The following is a 12221-nucleotide window of genomic DNA, read 5'->3' as shown; positions in this document are numbered from 1 at the left end:
GAGGAGCAGTCTGCATGTTACTCCAGGTATATTTCCTACCCTTTAAAGGTACTAGTTAAAGGTATGTCCACTAGGCCAAGTTTACTGATGACTGCATTGAACATAAGCATCTCATTGATACTACCCCCTGGTTTTTTCCTAGCATCAAAACTTCTGATGAGATTGAAATCCCCTACTAATAACCAATCTGCCTCTTCAGGAATTTGAATGCCATCAAGCCATGCGAGAAATTCAAGCTTCTTATCATCTTGACAAGGAGCATATATGTTAGTTAGGGTCCAACATGAGCCACATCTGGTCGATTGAAAGCCAACTAAGAGGCTTTGTTTTCGAGTCGTTTGACTAGTCGACGACTAGTCGATGAGTCGCTGCTCCAGGTTCGACTCACACTCTCGACTCGACTCCTGGTATGAGTCAAGCGACTCGAGCGACTAGTCACGACTAGTCGCTCTTTCTGGGTCGAGCGACTCACTTAAATTGAGCCCAACTGTTATATGTTTTGTTTACAGTATGGGCCGGCCCATCTCCCCTGGAAACCTAGATCGATCATCCCCCACCCCTCCCCCTCCCCCCGATCCAACCCTCTCCAGCCGCCACACCCCCTGCTGTCGTTCCCCTCCTCCCCTCCTATGGTGTGCTCCTCCCCTCCTCCCCTGCTACTGTTGTTCTCCTCCCCTCCCCTCCCCTGGTTGCTGCTCCTGCTGTTGTGCTCCTCCCCTCCTCCCCTCCTCCCCTGGTTGATGTGGCTGCTGGTGTGCTCCTCCCCTTGTTGCTGCTGCTGCTGTTGAGCACTCGTGCTCCTCCCCTCCTCCCCTGGTTGATGTGGCTGCTGGTGTGCTCCTCCCCTTGCTGCTGCTGCTGCTGCTGTTGAGCACTTGTGCTCCTCCCCTGGCTGCTGCTTAACTCACGTCGACTCGTCGCCATGTCGACTCATCGACCATGAGTCTAGAGTCGCCCCCCTGAGCGACTCGTCGACTCATCGACTCGAAAACATTGCTGAGAGGGCATATTCGTTGAGCACTTCTCCAGAAAATTGAGATGAGGCCCAGACAATTAGTAATCCTCCTGATGGTAAATAAGCAAAACAATCAAATCTGGCTAGGCAGAATTTTCTGATGAAGGAAATGTCTATAATTTCTTTGTTGATTTCCTGAAAACAGACCATAGAACAACCACTCTCATCAATCTTATTCTGGATATGCAGCCATTTATCTGGAGAATTGACGCCTCTTATGTCCCAGTTAAGTACTTTCCAAGCTTGCTTGGTCATTGTGAACAAATAGAGGGAGTGGGGTGCACAAGGGTACATAGCAATGACCTGAGAGGGACCAGGCCAAGGCAACAACATATACAAACTGCAGATAATCATCATAGTCACATAGACCTTTAACTGAACATAACTGGAAGGCTAAGTAATAAGCCATAGGATAACAAAGGAAGCTGACTAGAGCTGCAGTTCCTCTTTCCTTCACTGCCTTCTTCTTGGGGTTCTTCTTGGTCTTGGCATCATTAGGAACCTTCTTGGATGTTTTCTGCTTCTTCTGCACTGGAGGCTTGCTCTCCACCATCCCAAATTTATCATAGAGGCTCTTGACCACCTTCTTGTTAAGTGGAGGAGCATCTGCAGCACATGCAAGACAATCTTTGTCAAGGCATGTCTTACCCTTGTAGCCCCTGGCCAGTTGCTTGAGTCTAGCACTCCTAACTTCTGAGACCACTAGGGGAGTTTTCTGTTGCCTTTTCCTGATGTGCACCACAGAAGTACTAAAATGCTCCACTTGCACAACATGAGAGGATCTAAGTGCCTGTGGGGTGGAATAACCCTTGGTAGCATTCTGTCCAGCCAAAAACAGAGAGCACACTGATGGGGCTTCTGATGGGCAGCCTTGAGGGACCAGAAAAACTGAAAAGACAGTCCATTTGAATTGCCTTCCTGGATTAACTGCCAAAGCTTCGATTGGAGAATATTTTTTACCCACACAAAATCCTCAGATGACAGCAATTTAGCTATGAAAAAGTCAGTCCAAGATACTGGAACAGACAGACTGGCAGTTTGGTAAAGCAGGACAAAAGTGTTTCTCCCTGGCAGCTCTTCCTTCCTGAGAGAAGACAGCAGTAAGCTGGAGATTGTCTGCAGTTTGAACCTCTTTGTCCTGGGTCTGAACAACATTCTTCTCCAAATCAGCTTGAACAGGATTGCCTATAGCAGAGGAGAGAGTGGCATGTGTTGTCATTGCAATCTGAGGTGTTTCAGTAGCCGCACAATGAGAAGACAAGGTGTAGAATAGGTTCTGACTCAAGTAGCACCTCATGCTTTGCATCTGCAAAATGATGTAGGGTAGGAACCCTAATCGGCCGATCTTTCACGAAAGGAGCGGATCTTGCGATGAACACGAAGAACACGAGGAGGGAAACGAGGGGAAAATCACAAGGGGAACACAAGAGAACACTCAAACCAACAAGTATGATCACACATGCGCTAGATCCATGAACACAAAGGAAGATACGAGATCCAAAGTCAACAACGGACGATACAAAGGTAGCCGGTCTTCTCTGTGAGGAGGTCTTGAATTCACAAGGGGATCTTCCCTTAGAGGGGTCTTGAATTCAAAGGGATCTTCTCCGAAGAGGGGCCGCGGTCTCTCTCGTGGAGTAGATCCGATGTGGATGAGCAATGATCTATCTCTAAATATGAGCTAAACCAATGCTAACCCTAGTTAGGATGAATATGAGATCTATTTATAGTCTTAGTGCGGATGGGGGGCGAAAGGAGGGGGTACATGGGCTTCGAGCTCGAAACTGGACACAGCCAGGTATCGGACGTCCGCCGGGGGCCGGTCGTCCGGTGGCTCACGGGCGTCCGGTAGTAGCCGGTCGTCCGCTGGTTCTGGCTCGGATGTGGAAGTTGCGGATTTCCGGAAGGGGCCGGTCGTCCGGTCGCTGGACGTCCGGTGGCGTCGGACTTCCGCTCGTTTGGCTCGGGTGCGGTGTCGCCGGTCGTCCGGTCCGGGCCGGACGTCCGCTCGCTGTAGCTCGGCTGGGGCTTCAGGCTCCGGGCGTCCGGTCCCGGCCGGTCGTCCGGTGGCTGGGGCTTCGTCCGCAGCTCTTCTTCTCCGTCTTCACGCCCATCTTCCTCTTCTGATCCTCCTTGCTCCTTGGCTTCTTCATGGCCAACTCCTTGATACCTGAGTATGCACAATGTCTCCGTTTGAGGTAGTAGTCATGTCTCATGTGCATCGAAGTGGAAATGTGAGAGGAGAGATGTCACCTTGGTTTCGAGAGCTCTTGCACGTGCTCGTGTCATGGGTCCAAGTGGTGTTGTAGGAGATGTAGTTGGGTCCATAGGGATGACCTTGGGATGCTCTGCATCATCTCCCCTCCCTTGGGGAAGATCCGTCCTCGGATCAAATTCTTCATCACCATGAAAGGGCGAGAGGTCCTTGACATTGAAGATATCGCTCACTTTGTACTTGTCGCGGGGAAGGTCGATCTTGTAAGCGTTGTCGTTGTAGCGTGCAAGCACCTTGAAGGGTCCGTCCGCTCGTGGTCGAAGTTTGGACTTGCGTTCTTGGGGAAAGCGGTCCTTGCGAAGGTGTAGCCACACGAGATCACCAATGTTGAAGACCATGGGGTGCTTGTTGATGTTGAGCTTGGTCGCAAGTCGTTGTACTTGGCGCTCGATAGTATGTCTTGTATCTTCATGCACCTTCTTGAGATGGGTCACACGTGCACTTGCGTCCAAATTGATGCGCTCTTGGAGTGGTAGAGGAAGAATGTCCAATGGTGATAATGGGTTGAATCCGTAGACGACCTCGAAGGGGGACTTGCCGGTTGTTGAGTGTTTTGCTCGGTTGTAGGTGAACTCGGCGATAGGTAGGCACTCCTCCCACTCCTTGATGTTCTTCTTGATGAGTACTCGAAGTAGAGCGGAGAGTGTGCGGTTGGTCACCTCCGTTTGGCCGTCGGTTTGTGGATGATACGCCGTGGAGAAGAGTAGCTTGATTCCGAGCTTGGCGCATAGGGTCTTCCAAAAGTAGCTAAGGAATTTGACGTCGTGGTCCGAGACGATAGTCTTTGGCACTCCATGTAGACGCAATATTTCTCTACAAAGAGATTAGCAACATGTGAAGCATCGTCTATCTTGTTGCAAGGAATGAAATGTGCCATTTTAGAGAAACGGTCCACAACGACAAATACCGAATCCTTCCCATTTCTAGTCCTAGGCAAATCAAGTACGAAATCCATGCTAATGTCTTCCCATGATTGATATGGAATTGGGAGAGGCATGTAAAGGCCATGGGATTGAGCTTTAGACTTAGCTTTGTGACATGTAGAGCATCGGTTGGTGAAGCGGTTAACGTCACGAAACATCTTGGGCCAATAGTAGTTCTTGGAGAGCGTGGCAAAAGTCTTGTCGCGTCCAAAATGTTCCATTAAGCCTCCTCCATGAGATTCCTGCAAAAGTAACAAACGAAGAGAAGACTCGGGGATGCAAAGCTTGTTAGCTCTCATAAGATATCCATCTTTGATGTAATAGCATTCCCAAGAGGTGTGCGTCAAACACTTGGCATAAGGAGTAGCAAAAGTAGGATCATGCTCATACAAGTCTTTTATATGCTCAAAACCAATGACATACAATTCAAGTTGAGTAACAAGCATGCATATGCGGGAAAGGGCATCCGCCACAATGTTTTCCTTACATTTAATGTACTTGATGACACAAGGAAAAGACTCAATAAATTCACTCCATTTAGCATGACGCTTGTTCAACTTGGTTTGGCCCTTAAGATACTTGAGCGTTTCATGTAGGGTAGGAACCCTAATCGGCCGATCTTTCATGAAAGGAGCGGATCTCGCGATGAACACGAAGAACACGAGGGAAACGAGGGAAAAATCACAAGGGGAACACAAGAGAACACTCAAACCAACAAGTATGATCACACATGCGCTAGATCCATGAACACAAAGGAAGATACGAGATCCAAAGTCAACAACGGACGATACAAAGGTAGCCGGTCTTCTCCGTGAGGAAGTCTTGAATCCACGAGGGGATCTTCCCTTAGATGGGTCTTGAATCCAAAGGGATCTTCTTCAAAGAGGGGCCGCGGTCTCTCTCGTGGAGTAGATCCGATGTGGATGAGCAATGCTCTATCTCTAAATATGAGCTAAACCAATGCTAACCCTAGCTAGGATGAATATGAGATCTATTTATAGTCTTAGTGCAAATGGGGGGCGAAAGGAGGGGGTACATGGGCTTCAGGCCCGAAACTGGACACAGCCAGGTACCGGACGCCCGCGGGGGGCCGGTCGTCCGGTGGCTCACGGGCGTCCGGACGTCCGGTAGTAGCCGGTCATCCACTGGTTCTGGCTCGGATGTGGAAGTTGCGGATTTCCGGAAGGGGCTGGTCGTCCGGTCGCCAGACGTCCGGTGGCGTCGGACTTCCGCTCGTTTGGCTCGGGTGCGGTGTCGCCGGTCGTCCGGTCCGGGCCGGACGTCTGCTCGCTGTAGCTCGGCTGGGGCTTCAGGCTCCGGACGTCCGGTCCCGGCCGGTTGTCCGGTGGCTGAGGCTTCGTCCGTTCTTCTTCTTCTTCTTCTTCTTCTTCTGATCCTCCTTGCTCCTTGGCTTCTTCATGGCCAACTCCTTCTACTTGGGGCTGTACCGAAAGGATTTATGGTGGAAAATGCAAGGTTAATTGGTAGCATGTTTGTCGTCCAGCCGATCTGGGAGGGCTTGGAGATCTCCACCTCGGCAAGTTCTCCTGCGCCATGAGCCTCTGCTGGTTGTGGCTTGTTTGGACATCCCGGAGTGGCCTTGGGTTGGTCTCGATCTCCATTGCTACCACTCCGCTGGTTGTGGTTTGTGTGGATTTGAATCTAGTTTCATGTTATTCTTTATGCGAACATATTTTTTCATATTCTCTGGAAAAGAGATGCGGAATAACATCACTCTCAGTCTTGCAGAATTTTCAGAGTGATCTTTATAAAACCATCTGGCTAGTTTTATTTTGTAATATGGTTCAATCGTTTCTTTTCCATCGTGGACACGTGTACAGCAGTGTCCTGCTTTGTTTATGAATGGTTCGGTCTTCTGCTGGATCGTACCTGTTTGTACAACTGTGGAGAAGTATATAGCAGTATCTTGCTTTGTAGATGATGGAACATGATGCAGACGAGGAGCACATGGAGGCGCACCTCCCTGTAATTCGAACCATTGGAATGCAGACTGAAATCGTTTTAGTTTCCCTATTAAGCCAATACAGTTTTAATACAAATAAGTATGACTCGCATGACATTGTAGAGAAGTAATGATGAGTTAAGAGCAAATACAATAGTGGGCTTATAGCCTGCTTACATGACATTTTTGTTTATGTGGAGGAGAGAGATGTGAAAAGTAAGGAAAGTGGGTTTTCATGCAAGAGGCTAGCTATATGCGTATTTTTAGGCAAATACAATAAATGTGATGAAAGAGAAAGAGAGAAGAGAAAAAAAAGTAGTAATGTAATAGCCAACCTTATAGCCCACACTATTGTATGAGTGGTTATAGATGATGGCTATGGATGACATGATGGCTTACAACAAGCACCTGGCTATATTATTAACCATGTTTTAATAAATGAAAACAAACGACTGCATGCAATGTAATCAGTGTTAATTCATCTTTGTTGGACCATGAAGATAAAAGCAGGCAACATTAGTAGTAACATAGCTTTTTTACATGAGAAAAACTTAGTATGTAGTTTTTCTAGAATTATTATCACGAAGTTCTTGGGTTTTTACTAGGAATAAAAAGAAAGACGTGATTTTGTGGAATTTGTATCATGATTTTTCCAAGAGTTACTCAATCCACATATACTAATCTTTTCTAGTATATGGATTTCTCATTCTTTTTTATTTGAAATTTTAACAATCACTCAATCCACTATTTATTAGTTACCCCATGATGCGATTCTTAGTTTTATAGAAGACACATAACTTCATGAAAATATATTTGATTTAACATTTACTACATCTTGAAAATTATTTAAATGCATTAAACATAAATTATTTTTAAAGTTGAAGCCATATTACAATTTTAAAATGGGTGCAAAAACATAAACTTGTGATATTTGTAAAGTTGAAATAATATTGCAGTCTAAAAGCTTGGTACAAACTGAATATTAGATGTGTTGCATGATTCAAAACTCTGATCTCAACAAAATCCACATGCATGTGATTCATAAGTTAATGATGATGTCGTTGTTCGTTGTTGGGGGTTGGCACAGGAGCATGGGGATGAGTGAGCCAGGAGGGGATAGTCTGTGCAAGGAATACCTCCTTATACTACTTATACAAGAAAATGTAGAATGAGCTATATTAAAGAATACACCATGCTAATATAACGGTGCAAATCCCTATGCATATTGAATGGTGAGATATCACAGGAGGTAGCCTGCATTTTCAATGGAACATCACCAAATCATTGATAACCAGTTAGAAAAAGAGTAAATGACATTGGCGCGAATCAGAATGCAATGAGTTCTCCAAGCATGTGTATCTGCATGCTTAATTTCTTGTATTAGTATATATTGTTTATTTTCATGCTTTTCTCTGATTCTACTCGAACCCCTGCCTGTAGACTTTCCATCAGATACAAAAGCTCTTAAGCAAAACCAATGGGAAAGTAGTTAGTGATGTTATGACTTCTGCACCTCTTGTGGTGCGTGAAACTACTAACCTTGAAGATGCTGCAAGGTACGTGTACATCACTGATTGGTTTCCAGAGATTATATGGACCAACTTGTATGTTAATGTTTCTTAAAGATAACTTAATTAGATGGTGGTGATATTTTGGCATGCAGGTTACTTCTTGTTACTAAATACCGCAGGCTGCCAGTAGTCGACAGTTCGGGCAAATTGGTGAGTGGGCCAAGCCTTGCTATTTTTCTCCTTTTCTTGCTCTAGTTAATTTATCTTAAAACAAACTTCGGTTTGTAAGGTTGGAATCATCACAAGAGGGAACGTCGTCAGAGCTGCTCTTGAGTTTAAGAAAAATGTTGAAGGGAGTATTTGAAGTGGAACTGTAGATGATCCTTTCCGAAGGTGGAACTTGAACATATTGCTAGTAGGCAAGCATACTGAAAAAATTGTTTACACAACATGCTAGTTTAATTGCAGTTGGGATACATGTATTGTGAGCATCATGCATCATCCTTAAATTTCAAAATTTTGAATTGAGGGAATTTTCAAAGCCTCTGCTAAATAAAGGGCAAAGAACCCAAAAAAATGCATTCAATGTTTCAAAAATGCCTTTAAAATAGTTCTAAGAATTTTGGCGAGTTATATATCAAACCAAAATTTAGGAACATTTTTGAGGAATTATTTTTGGGACTTTGAATTTAAATGATATTGTATTTGTATTTGTATTTATATTATATAATCAGAATATAATTTCAAATAATTTATGTGCCTTTGGATAATTCTACTGTGCAACATAAAAATATTCAGGGGAATTTTGTCACTGGGTTTGAATTTGTTATATTTGAAAACAATGACAAAAGAAATAAATAAAAGAAAACATAAAGAAAATAAGGAAAAGCAGAAATTGTACCTGGTTTACCTGTGCGGCCTAGAACTGTTGTAGTTGGGGCCCAACCCAACTCCCCATCGTCCCCTACCTCTTAGTAGGAGCAGCTGCGTGTGCGCACGCGCACGCTCACGTCCACCTCCTCCTTGCTTGCTTTCCCGCCCATGCCTCCTCTATCCTCTTCCTCGCTCTCTAGCCCTTTCGTCTTTCCTACTGCTCTCTCTCTCTCTCTCTCTCTCTCTCAGCCTTGAGCACCCTCAGAGAGCATTGTCACAGTTCATTGCAGCCATCGTGCAACCCACGCCTCGCCTACATGTCCCCGAGCTCTGCATCGACTTCGCGCGCCTCTTCGCCCAATCACGCAAGGCCGGACGCCCGGAAGCGTCGCCATTGAGCTCGTCCCGGCCGCCTCTGCTCGAAGACCGCTGGCGTTGATCCATTGTCTCCAGCGTCTCCTCCGCCACATCGAGCATCTCTTTGTGATCGTTGTGAGCTCCTCTACCGCTTCTCTCTCTCTCTCCCCGTGCTCGATTGTGTTGCATAGCCGTTGCTTCCATCAAGCCCGATAACTCCTCGCCGTCGGCTTTGATGTTGACGTAGCCACAGCCGCCATCACTTGCGTTTGAGTACTGGAATGTGCTCGGCACCTCCCTAGCAACCCGCGGAGCCCGGATACGCTCCGTAGTGCCAAACTGAGCATACCCATAGCTCCAGCCGCCGCATACCTCAGCGCCGGCGCTGTTTTCGGCCACTTCAAGTTGCATCGCCATGATGTGCCTATTCATTCATGCTTGCTTGTTATGCCCGCTATGCTTAGAGTTGTGTCAGGTCTGATTCATCCGGGATGAATTGGAATGATGGTGAACATGTCTTACTGTGTGAGGGCTAAATGTGTGAACACGGTTTGGTAAAAGTAGCAATGAGAGGCCATGTAGAAGTGCATGGTGGGTTGTCTCATTGAGACCGTCTTTAAGAACTGAGTCATGTGTATGTTATCCAAGAACAACTATTACCACACATTGGGCCCTGAAATATGACCCCACTCGACTTATTAATCGCCTTGATCTCTGTCCAAGAGTTATAACCAGTTTCTAGTGTTTATTGGTTGTGCTAGGGGCCGTGCTTAGCGCTGACCGAAGGGGTAGGCTTTGATGTGGCAGGCACTTTGGCACGGTGTACCAAGCGTAGTACCATCCGACGAGGTGGACTTGGGAACCCTATACACATCGTTTGAGGTCGTAATGGAAACATCGGTCGGACTTCCATTGCAGGTCAGTTCTCAGATAGGCGATAAACCTGGACTAGAGTCTTGTGTGGTTAGTCAGGTTGTGGTCTACACCCATGCCGACTTTCGCTTGGAAGTCTACCGAGCACATGTCTTGTGCAGGCGCTAAATGGTGCAAACATGTGTGAAGTACACCCCGCAAAGTTATAAATGATCTATTCGAATAGTCGCATCCTCGGATATGGACTACTTGGAGACTTATATGGTTCATAGACAACTTAAAAGGATACTCTAAAATGCGCAAGATAAGCGTGAGTGCTATGGACGGCCTTCTCAGAGGGAGACGGGAGCGGATCCATAATGGTGTATTGATATGGTGAATATGTGGACTCGTGTGCACTTTCTCACCTCAAAAAATTTACTGATAGTCGTAGTACAAGATAGCCACTGAGTTAAAGCTGGCTTACTGCAGTTAAACTCCACTATCCCTTTATTGATACTGATGCATATGTAGTTAGTTTTGATGTAAGTCTTGTTGAGTACATTTGTACTCATGTTTGCTTAATTTATATTTTTGCAGAGGAGACTTCAGGCTCATTAGTAATTCCACATGGGCTTGGATGAGTAGCTTGGGAATCCCAGACGGAGGTATGGTTTCTTTGGAGGATCTTGTAGGTAGACGAGCTTCTAGCCTTCTTTCTTTCCAGCCGTCTGTCCTCAGACAGGTTTATGCTTCGCTTGTTGCTTGTATGACTTTGTATGTTGGGTCATGAGACCCATGTTTGTAATATCATGTTTTATATATTCCAAAATAATTCTCCATTGATTTTTAGGTCATTCCGAGAACTTTTATTTCTGCGCAAAAATAACACCATGGCAATTCTGCTGAAAACAACGTCAGTCTGGGTTAGTTCCATTCAAATCATGCAAGTTAGAGTCCAAAACAAGGGCAAAAGTGTTTGGAAAAGTAGATACGACGGAGACGTATCAACTCCCCCAAGCTTAAACCTTTGCTTGTCCTCAAGCAATTCAGTTCATAAACTGAAAGTGATAAAGAAAAATTTTTACAAACTCTGTTTGCTCTTGTTGTTGTAAATATGTAAAGCCAGCATTCAAGTTTTCAGCAAACATTATGAACTAACCATATTCACAATAACACTTAGGTCTAATATTTACTCATATCAATGACATAATCAACTAGCGAGCAATAATAATAAATCTCAGATGATAACACTTTCTCAAAACAATCATGATATGATATGACAAGATGATATCTCGCTAGCCCTTTCTGAGATCGTAAAACATAAATACAGAGCACCTTTAAAGATCAAGGACTGACTAGACATTGTAATTCATGGTAAAAGAGATCCAGTCAAGTCATACTCAATGTAAACTAATAGTAATGGATGCAAATGACAGCGGTGCTCTCCAACTGGTGCTTTTTAATAAGAGGATGATGACTCAACATAAAAATAAATAGATAGGCCATTCGCAGAGGGAAGCAGGGATTTGTAGAGGTGTCAGAGCTCGGTTTTGAAATAGATATGAATAATATTTTGAGCGGTATACTTTCATTGTCAATGTAACAACCAACAGATCTCGATATCTTCCATGCTACACACATTATAGCGGTTCCCAAACAGAATGATAAAGTTTATACTCCCCTCCACCAACAAGCATCAATCCATGGCTTGCTCGAAACAACGAGTGCCTCCAACTAATAAGAGTCCTGGGGGAGTTTTGTTTGCAGTTATTTTGATTTGATTTGCATAAAGCATGGGACTAGGCATCCCGGTGACCAGCCATTTTCTCGTGAGTGAGGAGCGGAGTCCACTCTTAAGAATAACCCGCCTAGCATGGAAGATACAGACAACGCTAGTTGATACATGAGCTGTTCGAGCATACAAAACAGAATCTTTATTTGAAGGTTTAGAGTTTAGCACATACAAATTTACTTGGAACGTCAGGTAGATACCGTATACGGGTAGGTTTGATGGACTCATATGGAACAACTTTGGGGTTTATGGAATTGGATGCACAAGCAGTATTCCCGCTTATTACAAGTGAAGGCTAGAAAAAGACTGGGAAGCGACCAGCTAGAGAGCGACAACAGTCATGAACATGCATTAAAATTAATCAATACCGAATGCAAGCATAAGTAGGATATAATGCACCATGAACATAAAATATCGTAGAGGCTATGTTAATTTTGTTTCAACTACATGTGTGAACATGTGCCAAGTCAAGCCACTCGAATCGTTCAAAAGAGGATACCACCCTATCATACCACATCACAACCATTTTAATAGCATGTTGGCACGCAAGGCAAACCATTATAAGCTCCTAGCTAATTAAGCATGGCATAAGCAACTACAATCTCTAATTGTCATTGCAAACATGTTTATTCATAATAGGCTAAATCAGAAACGATG

General features: G+C 44.9%; 1 protein-coding gene across 3 annotated transcripts in view; it reads left to right on the top strand.

Annotated features, from left to right (window-relative positions):
• Positions 1-10621, top strand: part of LOC125519719 (CBS domain-containing protein CBSX2, chloroplastic-like) — a 40575-nt gene extending 29954 nt beyond the window's left edge. Inside the window, exons 6-9 of one of the 3 annotated variants that reach the window (XM_048684460.2) lie at positions 7617-7732; positions 7840-7897; positions 7977-8080; positions 10370-10621. In XM_048684460.2, coding sequence (XP_048540417.1) covers positions 7617-7732; positions 7840-7897; positions 7977-8051 — 249 coding nt within the window. In that variant the 3' untranslated portion in view covers positions 8052-8080; positions 10370-10621. Of the gene's footprint in view, positions 1-7616; positions 7733-7839; positions 7898-7976; positions 8223-10369 lie in introns of those variants that run through there. The other 2 variants (XM_048684461.2, XM_087536205.1) reach the window with 2 other exon arrangements.
• The last annotated feature ends 1600 nt before the right edge of the window (positions 10622-12221 follow it).

Source organism: Triticum urartu, chromosome 7A (genome assembly GCF_056163025.1).
Source record: "Triticum urartu cultivar PI428250 chromosome 7A, HENAU_Tu73, whole genome shotgun sequence".
NCBI lineage: Eukaryota > Viridiplantae > Streptophyta > Magnoliopsida > Poales > Poaceae > Triticum > Triticum urartu.
Note: the sequence above shows the minus strand (reverse complement) of the source record. Positions and strands in the feature narration are given on the sequence as shown.